The following is a 22,821-nucleotide window of genomic DNA, read 5'->3' on the forward strand; positions in this document are numbered from 1 at the left end:
AAAAATGTGCTGAAAAACCTCACCTCGGCTTATACACAAGTCAATTCAAAGAAATAACCGTAATACTCACCTTCCAGCGCCCAGATCCTTGGCGCAGCTCCTGATCCTCAGCGCGGCTTCTCTTCTTTCTTCTCTATCTCTTCTCTATCCATCAGAGTCGTGTCCATGCGACCTGCCGGCTGGCGCAAACTATGATGCGGCAGTGTCATCGCATCATAGTGTGCACCGGCCAGCAGATCGCATGGACACGACTCTGACGGCTGTTACAGCAAATAGAAGAAAAAAGAGGAGCCGCGCCAAGGATTGGGAGTGAGTAAGTATCGCCGGACGGTGAGAATTAAGTTTTTTTTTAAATGTACTTGGCATACAGGGGGCTGGCTATATACTATATGGGGCTTGCTGGCTGTATACTACATGGGGCTGGCTGTATACTACATGGCGCAGGCTGTATACTACATGGGGACTGGCTGCGATACTACATGGGCCTGGCTGTATACTACAGGGGGCTGGCTGTATACTACATGGGCCTGGCTGTATACTACAGGGGGCTGGCTGTATACTACATGGGCCTGGCTGTATACTACAGGGGGCTGGCTGTATACTACAGGGGGCTGGCTGTATACTACATGGCGCAGGCTGTATACTACATGGGGACTGGCTGCGATACTACATGGGCCTGGCTGTATACTACAGGGGGCTGGCTGTATACTACATGGGCCTGGCTGTATACTACAGGGGGCTGGCTGTATACTACAGGGGGCTGGCTGTATACTACAGGGGGCTGGCTGGATGTATACTACATGGGGACTGGCTGTATACTACTGGGGGCTGGCTGGCTGTATAATACAGGTAGTTGGCTGGATGTATACTACATGGGGGCTGGCTGTATACTATATACTGTATATATGATATATGTGGGGGCACAGTGTGGTCAGTTGTGATGTGAGGGGTATATATGATATATGTGGGGGCACAGTGAGGTCAGTTGTGGTGTGAGGGGTATATATGATATATGTGGGGGCACAGTGTGGTCAGTTGTGGTGTGAGGGGTATATTTGATATATGTGGAGGCACAGTGTGGTCAGTAGTGTGAGGAGTATATATGATATATGTGGGGGCACAGTGTGGTCAGCTGTGGTGTGAGGGGTATATATGATATATGTGGGGGCACAGTGTGGTCAGTAGTGTGAGGAGTATATATGATATATGTGGGGGCACAGTGAGGTCAGTTGTGGTGTGAGGGGTATATATGATATATGTGGGGGCACAGTGTGGTCAGTTGTGGTGTGAGGGGTATATTTGATATATGTGGAGGCACAGTGTGGTCAGTAGTGTGAGGAGTATATATGATATATGTGGGGGCACAGTGTGGTCAGCTGTGGTGTGAGGGGTATATATGATATATGTGGGGGCACAGTGTGGTCAGTAGTGTGAGGAGTATATATGATATATGTGGGGGTACAGTGTGGTCAGTTGTGGTGTGAGGGGTATATATGATATATGTGGGGGCACAGTGTGGTCAGTAGTGCGAGGGGTATATATGATATATGTGGAGGCACAGTGTGGTCAGTAGTGTGAGGAGTATATATGATATATGTGGGGGCGCAGTGTGGCCAGTTGTGGTGTGAGGGGTATATATGATATATGTGGAGGCACAGTGTGGTCAGTTGTGGTGTGAGGGGTATATATGATATATGTGGGGCACAGTGTGGTCAGTTGTGGTGTGAGGGGTATATATGATATATGTGGGGGCACAGTGTGGTCAGTTGTGGTGTGAGGGGTATATATGATATATGTGGGGCACAGTGTGGTCAGTTGTGGTGTGAGGGGTATATATGATATATGTGGGGGCACAGTGTGGTCAGTTGTGGTGTGAGGGGTATATATGATATATGTGGGGGGCACAGTGTGGCCAGTTGTGGTGTGAGGGGTATATATGATATATGTGGGGGGCACAGTGTGGCCAGTTGTGGTGTGAGGGGTATATATGATATATGTGGGGGCACAGTGTGGTCAGTTGTGGTATGAGGGGTATATATGATAAATGTGGGGGTACAGTGTGGTCATTTTTGTATTTGAGGGTCAGGTGTAAGGAGTATATAGGATGATGCCAACCATGTCTGTTGTATAAACCTGCAGAGATGAGTCACGGCTGGAAGAAGCCTCATGGAAGATCAGAAAGAAGGGAAGAGACAACATGAGGGACGTCACCTGTAAGTGATTGGATGACACTGCGGCCTCTGTGCAGGACTGGTATATACTACTATATGGTCACTATATGGTGGTATATACTGGTCTGTGTGTGTAGGTTATTACATAGTATTGCAGTATTATCCAGTTATTATGTAGTGGTAATAATCATGATGTAATGTTATTATCTGGGCTTGTACAGAGGTGCTATTAGTGATATTGTCCTGTGCTCGGTGGTGTGTGTATAATAACAATATGGCGGTAAAGATCATCAATAAATGGAGTTTATATGTGGTAAATTATTGGTAATACCGGTCTGTGTATAGAGTCTTGTACTCATTATCAGGATGTTGGTATTCTCTTTGTGTGGTGATGCTGTGTGCTGCATTTTGGAGGGATCATTTATAAATAGATGCGCTATTGTTTGGAATACTGGTCTTATGGTACTTTTAATTGGTAACAGTATTGTGGTATCATTATTTTATAATAGTATTTTTTGGTTTCTAATATCTCTAGAGCTTTGAAACAGTATAACTATGTGATATCTTTTTACTTATATTGTTGTGGTAGGGGGCCCCACGTCGGCTGCATAGCTGGGGGGCCCCATCCTAAATGAGGTGCTCCATACCACTGAGACCCTTAATCTGGCCCTGGCGGTAGGTTAGGACAGGCAGCACAGGATCAGAGTTGGGGATGTAGCGGTAGGTTAGGACGGGCAGCACAGGATCAGAGTCACTAACGGAACCGGGGTCACAATGGAAATTCGGAATACAAGCAAAGGGCATCAGACAAGCTTTCTCTAGGGCAGTGAGGCACAAAGATCTGGCAGGGGACACAGGAAGGGGCTGGAATTTAAATGGAGCGCTGGCAAGTTGGCCCTTTAAATCTTCAGAAGCCGGAGAAGTCTACGCCTCCTAGGGCAAGCACCGGTCGGAGCCAGCTCTGGATCGAGGCAATTTTAGTGAACCAGGGGAGCTCCAGGGCAGTGGAGAGGGGCACAGGTGCGCCTGTGACCAGGGATGTGGGTCGCAGGTGCACCCGTGACTGCTCTGACTATAACGATATAATAAATTAATCCTTACGAAACGTTAGATCTTGTGCTAAGGTGTGAACATTCATATAAAATTAGACAAGAAATGCAGAGATAAAACACCACACAAAATCAGTCTTTACAAAATCTCCAAATATTCATTTATTTCAGTTCGCTTCATTGTCTCAGTGAGTCCTGAAATATCCTACAACAAATGAAGAAAAGTGCATTCTGTATCGTTGTGAAAGGAAGGAGTCAAAATGCCTTGGTTGCCTACACACCATGGAAGAGGACATTTGGTGGGGTTGGGATCTCCAGGAATCTAGTATCACATACATCAGCAGTGATGGAGCCCGTCTGCCAGAGGGATCATAAAATAAAGGGCATTGATGGTCACTGATCATACTGCCTATCTAGGCTCCAGCTCTCCAGGGAATCAGTTACTGTACTGCCTAACTAGCCTCCAGCTTTCTAAGGGATCATTGAGAGTGCTGCCTATCTGTTCTCCAGTAATCTAGGGGAGCATTGGGACTACTGCCTGTCTAGATTTCAGCAGTCCAAGTAATTATTGAGAGTACTGCCTGTCCTACAGTCTACTGGAGGTTTTCACTTCACTAGGAACCAGGAGCATTACTGAGTATAGGCTTTCACTCCACACGTAACCAGGACCATCACTGAGTGTAAGCTTTCACTCCACTAGGAACCAGGACCATTACTGAGTATAGGCTTTCACTCCACTTGTAACCAGGACCATCACTGAGTATAGTCCTCCACTGCACTAGGAACCAGGACCATTACTGAGTGTAGGCTTTCACTCTATTAGAAACCAGGACCATTACTGAGTGTAGGCTTTCACTCTATTAGAAACCAGGACCATTACTGAGTGTAGGCTTTTACTCCACTAGGAACCAGGACCATCACTGAGTATAGTCCTCCCCTGCACTAGGAACCAGGACCATCACTGAGTGTAGGCTTTCACTCTATTAGAAACCAGGACCATTACTGAGTGTAGGCTTTCACTCTATTAGAAACCAGGACCATTACTGAGTATAGGCTTTCACTCTATTAGAAACCAGGACCATTACTGAGTATAGGCTTTCACTCCACTAGGAATCAGGACCATCACTGAGTATAGTCCTCCCCTGCACTAGGAACCAGGACCATCACTGAGTATAGTCCTCCCCTGCACTAGGAACCAGGACCATCACTGAGTGTAGGCTTTCACTCTATTAGAAACCAGGACCATTACTGAGTATAGGCTTTCACTCTATTAGAAACCAGGACCATTACTGAGTATAGGCTTTTACTCCAGTCGTAACCAGGACCATCACTGAGTATAGTCCTCCCCTGCACTAGGAACCAGGACCATTACTGAGTATAGGCTTTCACTCTATTAGAAACCAGGACCATCACTGAGTGTAGGCTTTCACTCTATTAGGAACCAGGACCATTACTGAGTGTAGGCTTTCACTCTATTAGAAACCAGGACCATTACTGAGTGTAGGCTTTCACTCCACTAGGAACCAGGACCATCACTGAGTATAGTCCTCCCCTGCACTAGGAACCAGGACCATCACTGAGTGTAGGCTTTCACTCTATTAGAAACCAGGACCATTACTGAGTATAGGCTTTCGCTCTATTAGAAACCAGGACCATTACTGAGTATAGGCTTTCACTCCACTAGGAATCAGGACCATCACTGAGTATAGTCCTCCCCTGCACTAGGAACCAGGACCATCACTGAGTATAGTCCTCCCCTGCACTAGGAACCAGGACCATCACTGAGTGTAGGCTTTCACTCTATTAGAAACCAGGACCATTACTGAGTATAGGCTTTCACTCTATTAGAAACCAGGACCATTACTGAGTGTAGGCTTTCACTCTATTAGAAACCAGGACAATTACTGAGTATAGGCTTTTACTCCAGTCGTAACCAGGACCATCACTGAGTATAGTCCTCCCCTGCACTAGGAACCAGGACCATTACTGAGTATAGGCTTTCACTCTATTAGAAACCAGGACCATCACTGAGTGTAGGCTTTCACTCTATTAGGAACCAGGACCATCACTGAGTGTAAGCTTTCACTCTATTAGGAACCAGGACCATCACTGAGTGTAAGCTTTCACTCTATTAGGAACCAGGACCATTACTGAGTGTAGGCTTTTACTCTATTAGGAACCAGGACCATTACTGAGTGTAGGCTTTCGCCCCATTAGGAACCAAGACCATCACTGAGTGTGAGCTTTCACTCCACTAGGAACCAGGACCATCACTGAGGATAGTCCTCCACTGCACTAGGAACCAGGACCATCACTGAGTATAGGTTTTCACTCCATTTTTGATCATTAAGGCAAGTCTTCCTATACATGAACACTGGAGGGGACATCACTGTCGCACACTGGGCCTCCTTGTTGTCCCTTATGTATGGGTAGGAAGCCTTCCTAATACAGCCCCAATAATAGCCACTTCCATCGTGTGGAGGCAACAGATACACCATAAAAGCCACAGAGCTGTGTATATAGCTTGCACAAATGAATAGTCTGCCAAAGTAAAAAATGCACAATTTACAATCCTGAGCGAACAGTGAGACTGCGAACAAGTCACACACCCTGAACACGACCTCCACGGACAGGAATGAAAGATGCATGATAGACCATATCAGTTCCATCGTCACCCGAGACGGTGACTGGAGCAGGACACCACCCACTGCAAGGTGTTGACCATGATACTGTGAAGTTATTCGTCAGTCCGGTGAATTATACATGGGCTTGTCAGATCATTTGCCGACAGATTCAATGTTTCTGGTTCATGGAGGACTGGTAATTGTGAGGAACTGAAGGGTCAACGTCCTGCTCCCGGCAATGTAGTCACTGTGGAAATGGGATCCATATCTTTGCTCCTGCGCCAGATCATAAACGATATTGCAAAACATTTCATGAAACATTCAACCCCACTGGTATCTTTCAAGGACTGTCTACTGAATATGTATTATTTATCATGAGTTTCCCCCAAAAATTCCATATTATTGCTAAGTTTGTCACTTGTGTGACCTTGAAATGGAAGAGCCAATACAAAGATGCTCTTGGCTCTTGGGTAATGGAGTGTCGAAATGAAATGTCAATGAGTGAAATGGGGTCAACTGCAACCCGTTTGAGCTTGGTGGACCATTGTCGTCTTGGGTCATCATCCATTAGCTAGAACCCACAGTGACAGATGACGGCATCTCAGGACCATTAAGGTTCCTTCAGAAAATAAAAAGTTGCCCTTCCAATGATTAACAGCCTCTTCCTAGACGGTGATTGACCTTCTCAATAGATGATCACACATGGATTGATCCAAAAATCACCAGATTTTGGAATACAATGGATCTTTCTACCATCCACCGCATACAGTGGGTGACCGTATAATATTCCAGTGCCAAGAATGGGCACTAGGTTTTCAGAATCATTGGCCACTATGGTTCTACAGAAACACTGTCTGTCTGTTTTCATGTTTCGGTTTATATTCCCGGTTCATGATACTTCCAAATATCTTGAAGAAATCTGGAGAAGTTCCAGCCATTTCTGGATCTAACATTATTCTGAGAGCATCTGTTTGGGCTTTCAAGCCTAATATCACAAGACGTTAATGAGACCACCAAGCTGATGATATTCTGGGAAGATGTAGAAAGTTGACTAACCAATGTTTAACCTAATGTGAGAACTTGGCACACCAGGGAAGACATATTTCAGGTTTGGATTGCCTCCTCCCCTTACTATGGTCTATATGACTCTTAAGTAATGGGTGAGAACAGTTTGGGTAAGCCCACAGGGCTCATTGGAAGACCTATTCAGGTGGGTCAAACCAAAGAGGTCAACGCAAGGGGCTTTCAACTATCTATGAGCTCTGCCCCGGTGAGTTAATGGAAAGTTCCATATACATTTTCTGCCTGCATCACCTTTCACCTGATATAGGACATCATGGTCTGGACCTCGTGTACTTGGGAAGTCTTGTATTATGGATGAGGCTGGTAATTCTGCTCCACAACGTTGTACTGAAGTGTAACTAGAGATTAACGTGCAGTCAACGATGACTGACCTACAGTGACAGGGATTCAGGATAGGAGGGGGGATTTATCAAAACTACCATAGGGATCAACATCCCTATATTTAAAGGGATCCTGCTGGGTTGTATTTACAATCCTCTCTCCAGGCTCATTTTGGGCTTAGCAGTTTAGTGGACGGTCCTACTCTAGGAATGACAGCCTTCCCTGTATGACTGTACGTTGTGAGATAGCTGTCAATCACTGAGTAGGACCTCCCACTGGACTCCTAAGTGTAGAAGTGCCATTTTTATACTTGTGAGAGCCGCAGTTTTGTAGTTGAAACAGGATTTATGGTGATTTATAGATTCAAAGTGACCCTTTGATAAATGGTTATAAGGCATAGACGCCATCTTGGTGACAGATTAGCAGACAGTATTGCATCTCGGTCTTGCACAAGCTGTTCTTCAGCAGCTGAGGCTTCTTTTTTTTTTGACATGGGCTTGAAAAGTTTCATGAATGCTATGTACCACATACTCACAAGCACAGACTCACACCATACAATGGTTCATAAAAAAATATCTCCACCATCCCCTCCTAGGTTTTTCGACTACCTCAATACCCTAATACGATATTTACAGGGAATTCCTTTAATCTGACATTCGATAATCCAGAATCTGACAAATCCAGGAGGAGCACAGTTTCATATTTTAGTTTGCGCTGCTATTTTTTTTAAATATTATTTTTGAGTGTCTGATAATCCAGTACATTTAATAATCCCGGGTCAAAGGAATTTCACGGAATACAGATTCCGCCCGATACGTAGATTATAAAAACATCCTGATATATAAATATACGTTGACTTGAATGTAATGGCTGGGAGGAGCCTCACGAAAATTTCTTCACCCCTCTCCTTTGCGGAACAAAATTCCTAAAAATTTAATCACTGTTCTCGTCCTGGTGACCACAACTCAGCGGTGAAAAAATGTCATTTAATACCAAGTGCCATATTCACAAGTAAAAAGTACAAGACACAGCATGTCAACGATTATAGGGTACAAATAAAGTTTCACTGGAAAAAAAAAAAAAAAAAATCAACCATCATTTGTGCCGCCATATTCTTTAGTTTTTTTTTGCTTGCCGTGACGTATTCTATATTAATATCTGGTCTATCGTATATATATATATAAATACATTCATGGTTAAAAAGGACGAGCTGGAGAGAAGTTGTACTGTGCGCTTTATGTTTTTGGGGTATTTTTTTTGGACAATATCAACCACAAGAGGGCGACAGTGTTTTCAAAAAAATTTGAAGGTGTCCCAGTTTGGGAAAAAATAGCAAAAAACTGAGTAAACAGATGGCGGTGATGAAGACATAAGGTGATACTGAGCACATGCCGAGGGTTGGAGAGGTGGTGTGGTCACATCGGGTCGGAGGGCCGTCCTCACACATCTGTGCTGATACTGCGGCTCCGGGAAAAAGCTTCCCTCATGGCGGACAGGCGGTTAGGATTGAGTACCTGCAAATTGCTCAGGTTAACCGGGAGTTCGATCTCTTCCTGGCTGATGGTCTTGTAGGTGATGCGTTCACCGCCGTTTCGGATCTCTTCCGGTGGGTGCAGGAGGAAAGCCGGAGGTTCATTGTGCGAGCAGCCCTGGCACACGCTCCGGCAGTGCTGATGCTTCTTGTAGGGGGAAGCATAGATGGACGGACCATTGGCTAATACCACATTCCGGTTAGAGTGTACCGGTGGGAAACGGGAATGGACGGCAAAATCTGGCTCTTCTTCATCCTCTTCCGAGTCCTCCTTTTTGCAGCAGTAATACTGAGAGGATAACAAAATAACATAATGAATAATTCTGCTAAAAAGGTGACCAATATGTGTAATATTATACACATGTTTAACCTCCAGAGCTGCATTCACATTTCAGATCAGTACAGCAGACTCCAACAGCAGAAAAGCCAGTGCAGCTCCGGTTGTAACTCAGGATCAGTACAGGATAAGTAATGTCATGTATGTACACAGTGACTGCACCAGCAGAATAGTGAGTGCAGATCTGGGGTATAATACAGGATGTAACTCAGGGTCAGTACAGGATAAGTAATGTCATGTATGTACACAGTGACTGCACCAGCAGCAGAATAGTGAGTGCAGCTCTGGGGTATAATACAGGATGTAACTCAGGATGAGTACAGGATAAGTAATGTCAAGTATGTACACAGTGACTGCACCAGCAGCAGAATAGTGAGTGCAGCTCTGGAGTATAATACAGGATGTAACTCAGGATCAGTACAGGATAAGTAATGTCATGTGTGTACACAGTGACTGCACCAGCAGCAGAATAGTGAGTGCAGCTCTGGAGTATAATACAAGATGTAACTCAGGATCAGTACAGGATAAGTAATGCCATGTATGTACACAGTGACTGCACCAGCAGCAGAATAGTGAGTGCAGCTCTGGAGTATAATACAGTATGTAACTCAGGATCAGTACAGGATAAGTAATGTCATGTATGTACACAGTGACTGCACCAGCAGCAGAATAGTGAGTGCAGCTCTGGAGTATAATACATGATGTAACTCAGGATCAGTACAGGATAAGTAATGTCATGTATGTACCCAGTGACTGCACCAGCAGCAGAATAGTGAGTGCAGCTCTGGGGTATAATACAGGATGCAACTCAGGATCAGTACAGGATAAGTAATGCCATGTATGTACACAGTGACTGCACCAGCAGCAGAATAGTGAGTGCAGCTCTGGTGTATAATACAGGATGTAACTCAGGATCAGTACAGGATAAGTAATGTCATGTATGTACACAGTGACTGCACCAGCAGCAGAATAGTGAGTGCAGCTCTGGAGTATAATACAGGATGTAACTCAGGATCAGTACAGGATAAGTAATGTCATGTATGTACACAGTGACTGCACCAGCAGAATAGTGAGTGCAGATCTGGGGTATAATACAGGATGTAACTCAGGGTCAGTACAGGATAAGTAATGTCATGTATGTACACAGTGACTGCACCAGCAGCAGAATAGTGAGTGCAGCTCTGGGGTATAATACAGGATGTAACTCAGGATCAGTGCAGGATAAGTAATGTCATGTATGTACACAGTGACTGCACCAGCAGAATAGTGAGTGCAGCTCTGGAGTATAATACAGGATGTAACTCAGGATCAGTACAGGATAAGTAATGTCATGTATGCACACAGTGACTGCAGCAGCAGCAGAATAGTGAGTGCAGCTCTGGAGTATAATACAGGATGTAACTCAGGATCAGTACAGGATAAGTAATGTCATGTATGTACACAGTGACTGCACCAGCAGCAGAATAGTGAGTGCAGCTCTGGGGTATAATACAGGATGTAACTCAGGATCAGTACAGGATAAGTAATGTCATGTATGTACACAGTGACTGCACCAGCAGCAGAATAGTGAGTGCAGCTCTGGGGTATAATACAGGATGTAACTCAGGATCAGTACAGGATAAGTAATGTCATGTATGTACACAGTGACTGCACCAGCAGCAGAATAGTGAGTGCAGCTCTGGGGTATAATACAGGATGTAACTCAGGATCAGTACAGGATAAGTAATGTCATGTATGTACACAGTGACTGCACCAGCAGCAGAATAGTGAGTGCAGCTCTGGGGTATAATACAGGATGTAACTCAGGATCAGTACAGGATAAGTAATGTCATGTATGTACACAGTGACTGCACCAGCAGAATAGTGAGTGCAGATCTGGGGTATAATACAGGATGTAACTCAGGGTCAGTACAGGATAAGTAATGTCATGTATGTACACAGTGACTGCACCAGCAGCAGAATAGTGAGTGCAGCTCTGGGGTATAATACAGGATGTAACTCAGGATGAGTACAGGATAAGTAATGTCAAGTATGTACACAGTGACTGCACCAGCAGCAGAATAGTGAGTGCAGCTCTGGAGTATAATACAGGATGTAACTCAGGATCAGTACAGGATAAGTAATGTCATGTGTGTACACAGTGACTGCACCAGCAGCAGAATAGTGAGTGCAGCTCTGGAGTATAATACAAGATGTAACTCAGGATCAGTACAGGATAAGTAATGCCATGTATGTACACAGTGACTGCACCAGCAGCAGAATAGTGAGTGCAGCTCTGGAGTATAATACAGTATGTAACTCAGGATCAGTACAGGATAAGTAATGTCATGTATGTACACAGTGACTGCACCAGCAGCAGAATAGTGAGTGCAGCTCTGGAGTATAATACATGATGTAACTCAGGATCAGTACAGGATAAGTAATGTCATGTATGTACCCAGTGACTGCACCAGCAGCAGAATAGTGAGTGCAGCTCTGGGGTATAATACAGGATGCAACTCAGGATCAGTACAGGATAAGTAATGCCATGTATGTACACAGTGACTGCACCAGCAGCAGAATAGTGAGTGCAGCTCTGGTGTATAATACAGGATGTAACTCAGGATCAGTACAGGATAAGTAATGTCATGTATGTACACAGTAACTGCACCAGCAGCAGAATAGTGAGTGCAGCTCTGGAGTATAATACAGGATGTAACTCAGGATCAGTACAGGATAAGTAATGTCATGTATGTACACAGTGACTGCACCAGCAGAATAGTGAGTGCAGATCTGGGGTTTAATACAGGATGTAACTCAGGGTCAGTACAGGATAAGTAATGTCATGTATGTACACAGTGACTGCACCAGCAGCAGAATAGTGAGTGCAGCTCTGGGGTATAATACAGGATGTAACTCAGGATCAGTACAGGATAAGTAATGTCATGTATGTACACAGTGACTGCACCAGCAGAATAGTGAGTGCAGATCTGGGGTATAATACAGGATGTAACTCAGGGTCAGTACAGGATAAGTAATGTCATGTATGTACACAGTGACTGCACCAGCAGCAGAATAGTGAGTGCAGCTCTGGGGTATAATACAGGATGTAACTCAGGATGAGTACAGGATAAGTAATGTCAAGTATGTACACAGTGACTGCACCAGCAGCAGAATAGTGAGTGCAGCTCTGGAGTATAATACAGGATGTAACTCAGGATCAGTACAGGATAAGTAATGTCATGTGTGTACACAGTGACTGCACCAGCAGCAGAATAGTGAGTGCAGCTCTGGAGTATAATACAAGATGTAACTCAGGATCAGTACAGGATAAGTAATGCCATGTATGTACACAGTGACTGCACCAGCAGCAGAATAGTGAGTGCAGCTCTGGAGTATAATACAGTATGTAACTCAGGATCAGTACAGGATAAGTAATGTCATGTATGTACACAGTGACTGCACCAGCAGCAGAATAGTGAGTGCAGCTCTGGAGTATAATACATGATGTAACTCAGGATCAGTACAGGATAAGTAATGTCATGTATGTACACAGTGACTGCACCAGCAGAATAGTGAGTGCAGATCTGGGGTATAATACAGGATGTAACTCAGGGTCAGTACAGGATAAGTAATGTCATGTATGTACACAGTGACTGCACCAGCAGCAGAATAGTGAGTGCAGCTCTGGGGTATAATACAGGATGTAACTCAGGATGAGTACAGGATAAGTAATGTCAAGTATGTACACAGTGACTGCACCAGCAGCAGAATAGTGAGTGCAGCTCTGGAGTATAATACAGGATGTAACTCAGGATCAGTACAGGATAAGTAATGTCATGTGTGTACACAGTGACTGCACCAGCAGCAGAATAGTGAGTGCAGCTCTGGAGTATAATACAAGATGTAACTCAGGATCAGTACAGGATAAGTAATGCCATGTATGTACACAGTGACTGCACCAGCAGCAGAATAGTGAGTGCAGCTCTGGAGTATAATACAGTATGTAACTCAGGATCAGTACAGGATAAGTAATGTCATGTATGTACACAGTGACTGCACCAGCAGCAGAATAGTGAGTGCAGCTCTGGAGTATAATACATGATGTAACTCAGGATCAGTACAGGATAAGTAATGTCATGTATGTACCCAGTGACTGCACCAGCAGCAGAATAGTGAGTGCAGCTCTGGAGTATAATACAGGATGTAACTCAGGATCAGTACAGGATAAGTAATGTCATGTATGTACACAGTGACTGCCCCAGCAGCAGAATAGTGAGTGCAGCTCTGGAGTATAATACAGGATGTAACTCAGGATCAGTACAGGATAAGTAATGCCATGTATGTACACAGTGACTGCACCAGCAGCAGAATAGTGAGTGCAGCTCTGGTGTATAATACAGGATGTAACTCAGGATCAGTACAGGATAAGTAATGTCATGTATGTACACAGTGACTGCACCAGCAGCAGAATAGTGAGTGCAGCTCTGGGGTATAATACAGGATGTAACTCAGGATCAGTACAGGATAAGTAATGTCATGTATGTACACAGTGACTGCACCAGCAGTGTGTTGAGTGTGTCTTGGAGGTGGGTAATGTCAATGTGGTAGGGGTTAGTCTGGTTGCTCACCCAGTGGGGTACCATCATCCTTGTCTGGGGATGACTTTTTTCAATAGAGCCTCCTGAAGACCTTGAAGAAGGGTGAAATAGCGATCAAAGTAAAGGAGCAGATAGAGAGGCATTGTTTGTCTGTCTTCCATGAGCAAAGACTTTATAGTTGCTCCTGACAACCAGGCTGGGTACTACCCGTAGGAGGTTGATCTGCCACTGAAGATGGATTTCAAGGCAGCTTGCCTTGATATATCCCTATGGTCAATCTGAGTTTGATGTCAGCTTTGTTCAGCTGGGGGGCTTGAGCTCTTCTCGTCCAACTATGAGATGCAACGAGCCCGAGTGGAGCCAAGAAAGTGACAGTTCTTACCCATAACAAATTCCTTTGCTATGACATCATGACCTAGATTAATGGTTATGGCAAAGTTCTGAGAGTGCCCCCAAAAAATTGGGCCTAGTATGGTATTTGGTCAGGGGGGCTGGACCTTCATGGTAAAATTGAGGCATTCAGGTAACTCAGAAGCCTACATGCCTTCATCAGCCTTCCTGGGAAGGGATCATATCCTGATCTTCTACCGGGGGCAGCCTAAGATGTTGCACAGGTGCAGTGTGGTGATCTAGGTTATTCACATAGTCTTTGTCCTCGCTTATGTGGGCCAGCGGATGAGTGCTGAGGCTTGAGTAACTGAAGCCAAAAAGACAGGAAAAAGACACTTGCCCAGCTGAGGTGTCTAGAGAAACGTCAACAAGAAAGAGGGCTGAGGGAGTATTGGGCTTCTGGCCCTTTCCTGAAGACCAAACCTGTTGCTGAGGCCTCAGCAGCTCGAGAAAAAGGAAAGTGTCATGTCCTCAGAGTCCTCCCATTATGAGAGTATGGATGAGGATACTAGGGCATGGCTAAAGGAAAAGTTTAAGTGTGGTCCCAAAAGAAGAAAAAGAAGGCCCAGAGTACCTAAGGAGGCTGTAACCTACCTTCCTCTGTTTGATTTTTCAATCAATTCCCGGAGTCTCTTCTATTGCTGGAGGAGCTGAGGTGTCCCCCTGAGGCGGCCCATGATTTTCTAAGCCGTGCTAAAGCCTGCATTTTATGTTTGCAGGAAACCAGTCTGCTGTATTTAGAGGTCTTGTGTAAAGCTGAGAGGTAACGGAGACAAGAGCCTTCCTATTGGTCTCCTGTGACCGAGCCGTATAGTGGAGTGGGGGTCCTTTTTACTGCACCCGTAGAATGCTGACAACTCATTGAGTTAGGAATGGGGAGTTGCCTGGTCCATGGATGACCTCAAGAGCTCGGCCTCCTTAACATTTTGGGCCAACGACCAAGCGGGAAAGGAAGTGTCTCTTTATGAGAATCAAACCCTGCCTTTTTACAAGTCGACAGGTGGTCTTTGGAGGGGACTTCACTGCTGTCACAAGATGGTTCAAGTGGTGGTTCCAGAGACAAAAATGACTTTTGATAGCGTTGCATTTACTATTATAGGTATTGACACTTGCCTGGTGGATGTCCACATCCAGCACACCCCTGGCCCATGGGATCTCTTAATGTTACAGAGACCCCGCAGTTCAATTTGTCTCTGCTAGAAGAAGCAGAGGTAAGAAAATCCTTTGAGGACTTTCTTCAGAGCCAGGTACCATTGCTGGGCCTTTGTAGCAGTAAGTCAGAGTGGTGGGAGATGTTCAAGAAAAGGGTGGCGAGATTCTACCGCCAGCTCTCGAGCCTCAGGAGCCTGGACAGGTACCGCCTGTATCAGGGCCTGAGGAGGAAACTCGAGCACCTCGTCTCTCTACTAAAAAAGTAGTTGCAAGAACATTTTCAGAGTGAAATCCTTGCTTAAGAGGTGTCAGTACGATCAACGGATTAAGAGGAATACTGTTCACCAGACACTTATAGAAACTGCAAGATGTCAGTGAGTAGTAAAGTTGTCACAGGACTGGCTGATACTACAGGATCCCTGAAAAGATTCTGGAGGTTGTCAGGTCCTTTACTCACACCTCTTGGGCAGGAAGGATGTAGACCAGGATGTGATGTCCTGGCTGAAATTGTCCCTGAATCAGGAGTAGACCCCTCTCTTGATGTTGACAAAGATAATCAGGAAAGAGGATGTCAATCTGGCGATTGAAGGGCTCGCCCTCAAGAAATCCCCAGGACCGGGTGGCTTAACATCTGAGTTTTATAAGACCTTCAAGGACACCTTGGTTCCCTTCTTGACTAAGGTATTCAAATACTGTCTTTGGCTACTCTTTTGAGGTAGGGTCTGGTATTTACCAGGGTTGTCCTCTGAGCCCACTGCTATACGTGTTCTTCATCGATCCACTCCTTAGGAGGGTTGATAGTGGGGTCGACCAAGTGCCACCAGAAGCCACTCTTAGGGTGGAAACGTATGCTGAGGATGTCACCGTTTTCATGTCCTTGAGAGGAGAGGTACAGTGGGTGATGTCAGGGGTTGACTGCTACTTAGAGTCTTCTGGGTCCAAAATCAATTGTAATAAGTGTAAGATTCTCGGCCTGGGAGAGGGAGGTTCCAGGCTTTCTTCTCCCAGACATTCTTCCAGGGCCCCAAGACTCCAGCGGCATTAACTCATGCAAAACTGGGACTGTAGGCTTAAGATTTCTGCTCAGTAGGTGGACCAGTGGAAGAACTGGTCTTTGATCTTCCAGGAATGGATGCACCTGCTCAAGTTTTACCTGCTCCTATTGCAAATATATTTCAGCAGTGTGTGCATCTTGCCAGAGCCTCTCTGGTCTATAGTCTGCTCCACCAGCTGTTATGGAGGAATAGGCTGAAACTAATCTAGAGGGATTGTGTATGGTCAACCCTGTGGTATTCTTTGTGAAATGCCTTTCTTAAGACTAATATCGAAAACCTCTGGAAAGAGAGGGCTCCTCTGTGGGTATACTCCTGTAGGGGATGATTTCAACCTTTCTTCTAGGTATGGGAGACAGGAGGACAAGTGAAGGATCTCCGCACACCGCATGGGCATCTTCCGGTTGGGTCTGGGAATGTAGAAGATCTGGGTTATGTTGAGGAAACTCCTTGACAAGAGGGTTTTGTTTGTCTGTTTTTGGAAGCCTTTCGTCCTCAGGGATTGCCCAAGTTGGTATCTGAGGATGGGTTTAAGTCTTTTTAATTCCTTCAGTATCCCTCAGAAATTTTGGTACTTGTACAGGTACAGTACGGGTTGTACGGTACGGTATTAGTATTAGTATAGTAGCGGCCTTTGTCTGTCATCTTCTCTCCAGGTGATGGGTCGATTGTACACTCTTCATTTTTGTTTTGTTTTATGAGTGACATAGGGATTGCAGGTGCCGAACCAGGGCTCCATAATTCTGATTCTGTATTGTTATTTGAATTTCTAGTATTTTGCATTCTTAATTGTTATAATTTTTATTTTCCTATAAGGATAAAGGGATATATTGGGAAAAGTATAGGTGGGAAAAAATTTTTATGTTTTCGACGTTTGGACTTTATGTTTTTGGGAGAAGTATTTGCTTTAGGATGTAGTGATTTTGTTTGTAGTGGTATGATATGTAAAATTTTAGTTTGTTTTAATACAGAGTGTTTTTATGTTGAGTGCATGGTGTGTGTGGCTGTTGCTCTAATGCCGGGAATTATGTCTTGTTTCATGTTTGTATATTGTTGTTATGTTTGGCTTGTCACTTTTACATAAAATAATCGGCATCAGTACAGGATAATAATGTATTACATAGGTAATCAACCAGGAAAGACCAATGTTGGTTTAAAGTCTCATCTTACCTGTAGCCGGCAATAGCAGAGAACAGCAATAATACATAGGAGGATAACAGTCGCTAATATTCCACCGGTGATGACCACAGTCCCGGCTGTCATTCGACCGTCTCTCCATTAACCACCTAAAAGATAGAGAGACATTGTAAATAGTGAGCGTATTATAAGACATACCATTATAGGGTGTCCTGACATCATAAGACATCCCAACTCCTAAATGACTAAATTTTCTTCATAACTTTTGTTATCTATTATAACACAATTTTAGACGAGCAAGGAGCCGTCCTCTATCATAGACTGAACAGACAGCCCTGAAATAAATGACTTCTCTCGGCAGTATTACAGGCTGGGATTGGATTTGCAGATTATGGAGATTAATATCCAGTCTTCTATCAATCTCAATGCAAATGTGAGAATCAAAGATCAATCAAGAACATGATCCCATTGGTTAATGGTGCTGGGATCTCTGTACAATGTCTAATCCAGCCAGGTAGGACTCGCGGGCCAAACATGATTGCTCCACAAGGGAGTAGGAAGAAGACAGCAGTCTCCATAGATATCTGTCAATGATAATTCCAGAAACCTACCATAACTACCTACCATCACTCCCAGTTTGCTTCACCATAACAGCACACATACAGTAACTTTTGAGTAACACTTTAGCTTTAAGAACGAAACCCGGACATAACAATTTATCTATGAAAAAATGAGGCATCACATCTCCTTCACCCCTTCAATGAGAAATGTGACCTTGTAAAAAGAAAGGGAAATCTCTATACAAATTGTCAGGCCTGGGTGACATGACAACCCTTGACCTTCTCGACTGGAGGGTCAGAGGTTAAAGACTCCATTTCATCAAGATGACACCTAGTAAAAACGTTATATATGGGCACAATGAAAAGCTTTAATTTCATTAGTCCTGATGGCAACCAATGAGAGGCTGAAAGAGACCCAAGGTCACACTGACCCAACACACTAGTAGAGCATCTCCGGTAGGGTTCAAATCTGATACAAAAATAGGCTCCAAAGGGTCAGCAACATGGAGGTGAACCTGAGCTGAAGTTAAGGGGACCCCTAACCTATCATCTATTCAAAAATTACAGACTTATCACAATTCCAACTGCTTCCCTTGTCACTAATGTCCACTTCCTGCTGTCTCTGACCACACAGGAAGTAGTTGGAGATGCCTGTGTGGACAGGCTATGGCACAGTTCCCAGTGATTGGCTGAGAAGGCACAATAAAAAATGTTAACAAATATTTCCATAACAACTTTGAAGTAAAACCACAGCACATCGTAGTACATGTTCTCAGGCAGATATCTTCTATAAAATACCTCATCGTGATGTCTAAAGCTTAAAACAAGACGTCAACTCATCTGCCAGAAGAACGTGTCCTCGGGGGAAGAAACTGGATAATTCTCCTCATGATGAATGTTTTCTTGAACGTCCCCTGGCTTCATCCACGCGTGATATATAGAACCTCCTGCGTCATGGTGGTCCAAACCTGTTTACTTGTCTCCTCAACTCACAGCTACTACTTGCCAGGGCCGCGCTCAGCTTGTAATATTGGCAAAGTGCACGGAGGGAAGGACAAGATTAACCAAGCCGTCCTTGGCAACTGTAAGGGAAGGTCCACATCTGCTATTATGGGGGCAGACAATGGTCCCTGTGTGCAGCCTGACGTCCGCACACCGACTATAATTTCTCCATGCTATTTTTAATATTAGGTTTCTGTATCTAACCTAAAAATGGATGAAAGTCTCCTGTTTGCAGCTCAAGAAGCTGGACTCTGTTAAACAGTCTACTTTATGTGAGGCTAAATTATTTCCAGATTGCAGGTAACTAAAGAAAACCTATCTACAAGAGGTCTATATGGTCTTCTATATCATGTGCTAACTTCATGGGTCTCCACAAGAACATGGGGGACCAGGGTAGCCACCTGTGGTTGCAGGTGGTTGGTAGGCACTAGTAGGGGCACATTTACTAAGGGTCCTGTGGCCGCATTTCTGTCAGGTTGCGGGAATTTTTCCGTTTTGCACTGAATTGCCCCGTTTTTTTGGCGCACGGGATCGGATTGTGGCACATCGGTGCCGGCTTGCATGGGACACAAATCAGGCGGCATGGACGTCTGAACAACCCGACTGATTCAGACAAACCGCGGAATTTAACTTTCAAATTTGTGTCGCAAGACATGCACTTACATGCACCGGGAAGAAGAAGGTGAACTCCGGTGGACCTGAGCGGGGAAGCGACACATGCAGGAAATTGGACGGACGATCTTAGTGAATCGCGGTAGCTCCGAATCCTCGTCGGACATTCCGGATCGGCGGCCTCAACGTGACGGGTAAGTAAATGTGCCCCATAGTTTCACTTGATTTACTATATCCAATATGAGAGTCTACTCCCAACAGTCTAGTCACAGAAAAGACGGAGGGAAATAATGGGATTATAAGTCATACAATGCAACCTAGTAATAAACATTAACTAATAAATACCCACAAACACCAAGAATTTGTCGAGGTCCATTATTTATTACCTTACAAAAATAGAACTTTGGAAAAACCAAGGCTAAGAGTCACTATAATTCAAGTTTAATAAAATAATGCTCAAGTGAATTAAAAGCAATAAAAGACCATCACAAATATGAGTATTAAAAAGCATAAATATGGTGAGGAAAGAAGGGCAACGCGGGTCCAGATGATCAGGAGTTCTTGAGGAAAAACGGTCAGAGACCCTTGGAAATACAGCATATTTATCTCACATTAGTGACCATGTGACCACAAATGCTGGCCAATGGCCACCTAGGGGCTACAGCCGATCTTCCCCTAGTGACAGCTGACCACTGGCTAATGGCTGTACCCAATCAAAACCCGTTGCCACCCTGGCAGTACTATTCCAAGGTGGCAACAAGTTTATCTAGTTGTATCAGTGTTTCATTGTGTTCACCCCCCATGGGGAAAAAATGCTATTATATAAGGCAAATGTGTGTATGAATCAGTGTATAGATGTGTATGTAGATGTGTATAGTGAGTGTGTATATGTGCATGCTTAAGTTTCACAGATGTGTATCTGTGTTGATGGCCATGAACCCCCCGCTTCATAATACGATGTACACACCATGGCGTGAAGTTTACTATTCGGCGGCGTTCGTGCGGTGGCATATGATAAAGACCCCTGTATGTGTGTGTAATAGTGTATATATATATATATGCATGTACCTATATGATATAGGGGGCACAGTGAACGGGATACATTGGGGCACATTTACTAAGGGAACGCATTTTCGACGGGTTTCCCCACTTTTTCCGTTTTGCGCCGCATTTAACTGGGGTTTTGAACGGAATTTGGCACTGACTTTCATGCGACACAAATCGTGGGCGTGGCCGTCGGACAACCCGACTGATTTGGACTAAGCACGGGATTTAACATTCAAAATTGTGTCACAGTCACATGCACCGGGAAGAAGAAGGTGAACTCCGGTGGACCTGAGCGGGGAGTGACACACGTCGGACAACGCACCTCGGGGATCATGACGGGACGGGTAAATAAATGTGCCCCATTGTAGCAGTCACATCCCGGACTTGGTATTATAACTGGCAGATGCCAGGGGCCCATCTACAGATTGTACAATAGGAGCTCTCTGCTCCGAGCTTCATCTGTAATTCAGGATCATCACTTGTATTTTTATGTGACTTCCTAGGGGCATGAAGTATTTCGGAGTCTGGAGATGACCTCGAGAAGTAATCGGAGCATGTTATGCGTCCGGCGAGAGAAGATATTGTCATGTAGCTACAACCAAGCAGTCGATTACGCAACGGCTCCGAACATCTCATCCTTCCCCGGAGCCCTGGCTTCTTATATGGCTGATAAACTGGTTTTGTCAGATGCAGCAATGAGAGGGTGACATATCCACCTGCCAGGACCAGCCGGAGCAACCGAATATTGATACTACCCATCAAACTAATGTAAAGTGACATCGCTGCTGCGGGGACGCCGGGCCCCACCATCTGAAAGCTGTTATAGGTCTCCCTGGCCCCTGCTGACATCAGATCCCTGATCTTACCAATGATTATACGGGTATAAAGAGACTATAGTACTGGGAATTAACCTCGGCTTGTCACAGCTGGAGCCTATTGGTGGAGCATGGCACTAAATATTAAAGGGATAGTGTAAATGGCAACTTATTTTTCTGGAAACAGCGCCCCTCCTGCTTACAGGCTGTGTCTGGTATTAAATCTCAGCCCCATTTAAATGAATTAGACTGAGCTGTAATACCCGACGCCGTTAATGGACAAAAGTGGTGCTATTTGTTCACTGTAGTGTGATGGTGCGAAATGTTGAGGTAGTGTCCCTTTAAATCTGCACTGCACATAACACACAATGGAAATGAGAGCAGAATTACACAAAATAAGTGAATGATCTCATTTCATTTGTATTATGTCTTTCTAGTAAAATCTGTCTCCAGCTGCAATATAAGTCGGCACTCCGGATCCAGATTTAATTTAGTAATTGTTTTTTTTGTAGAAAACAAAACAGAGCGCTGCTTCCCCCTAGTGTTCAACAGGGAGAATGCTGTGTATATATCTGTGTATATGTGGTATACACGTAAACTGCATCTCGGGGTCCTCTGTGTCCCCATTAAATGTATGACCACCACAGTGCCTAATAATGATAAGAGTAGTGACACAACTACATAATTTTAATAGCTGTTGCAATGCCCCTAAAATAATACCAACATCAGTCCCCCCCCCCACACACTAAATTGATACCAACTATGATGCCCCTAATATAATATCATAGTTTCCCCATTAGATAGATAAAAGCCACCGTGCCCCCATAACAACAACCATAGTATCCATCCATAATAATAGTAAAACTGAACCCTGTTTACATAAAAACAGCCACAGTAACCCTCTAACCTGAAAGATCAGCCACATTGCCCCCATACATAACATAACACCCACAGTACCCCCAAACCTGTAATATTAGCCACTGTGTCCCACCCAAAGGAAAATATCAGCCATAGTGCCACCAACCCTATAAGATTATCCCCATTGCCCTCATACCTGTGATATCAGCCATAGTGCCCCCATACCTGTGATATCAGCCATAGTGCCCCCATACCTATGAGATCAGCCCCAGTGCCCCATACCTGTGAGATCAGCCCCAGTGCCCCCATACCTGTGAGATCAGCCCCAGTGCCCCCATACCTGTGAGATCAGCCCCAGTGCCCCCAAACCTGTGAGATCAGCCCCAGTAGCCCCCATACCTGTGAGATCAGCCCCAGTGCCCCAAACCTGTGAGATCAGCCCCAGTGCCCCCATACCTGTGAGAAGAGCCCCAGTGCCCCAAACCTGTGAGATCAGCCCC

At 44.7% G+C, this 22,821-nt stretch overlaps 2 protein-coding genes across 2 annotated transcripts in view; one reads left to right on the plus strand and one right to left on the minus strand.

Annotated features, from left to right (window-relative positions):
• ADAMTSL2 (ADAMTS like 2) overlaps window positions 1-3,862 on the plus strand; it is a 45,883-nt gene extending 42,021 nt beyond the window's left edge. The window contains exon 21 of the mRNA XM_072124683.1: window positions 3,392-3,862. The gene's annotated coding sequence lies outside the window, so the exon portion shown is untranslated. The remainder of the gene's footprint in view (window positions 1-3,391) is intronic.
• Window positions 3,357-22,821, minus strand: part of FAM163B (family with sequence similarity 163 member B) — a 56,167-nt gene continuing 36,702 nt past the window's right edge. Inside the window, exons 2-3 of the mRNA XM_072124686.1 lie at window positions 17,461-17,576; window positions 3,357-9,068 (exon numbers count right to left, since the gene is read on the minus strand). Coding sequence (XP_071980787.1) covers window positions 8,688-9,068; window positions 17,461-17,553 — 474 coding nt within the window. The 5' untranslated portion in view covers window positions 17,554-17,576 and the 3' untranslated portion in view covers window positions 3,357-8,687. The remainder of the gene's footprint in view (window positions 9,069-17,460; window positions 17,577-22,821) is intronic.

The sequence above is a fragment of the Engystomops pustulosus genome, chromosome 9 (genome assembly GCF_040894005.1).
Source record: "Engystomops pustulosus chromosome 9, aEngPut4.maternal, whole genome shotgun sequence".
Classification (NCBI taxonomy): domain Eukaryota; kingdom Metazoa; phylum Chordata; class Amphibia; order Anura; family Leptodactylidae; genus Engystomops; species Engystomops pustulosus.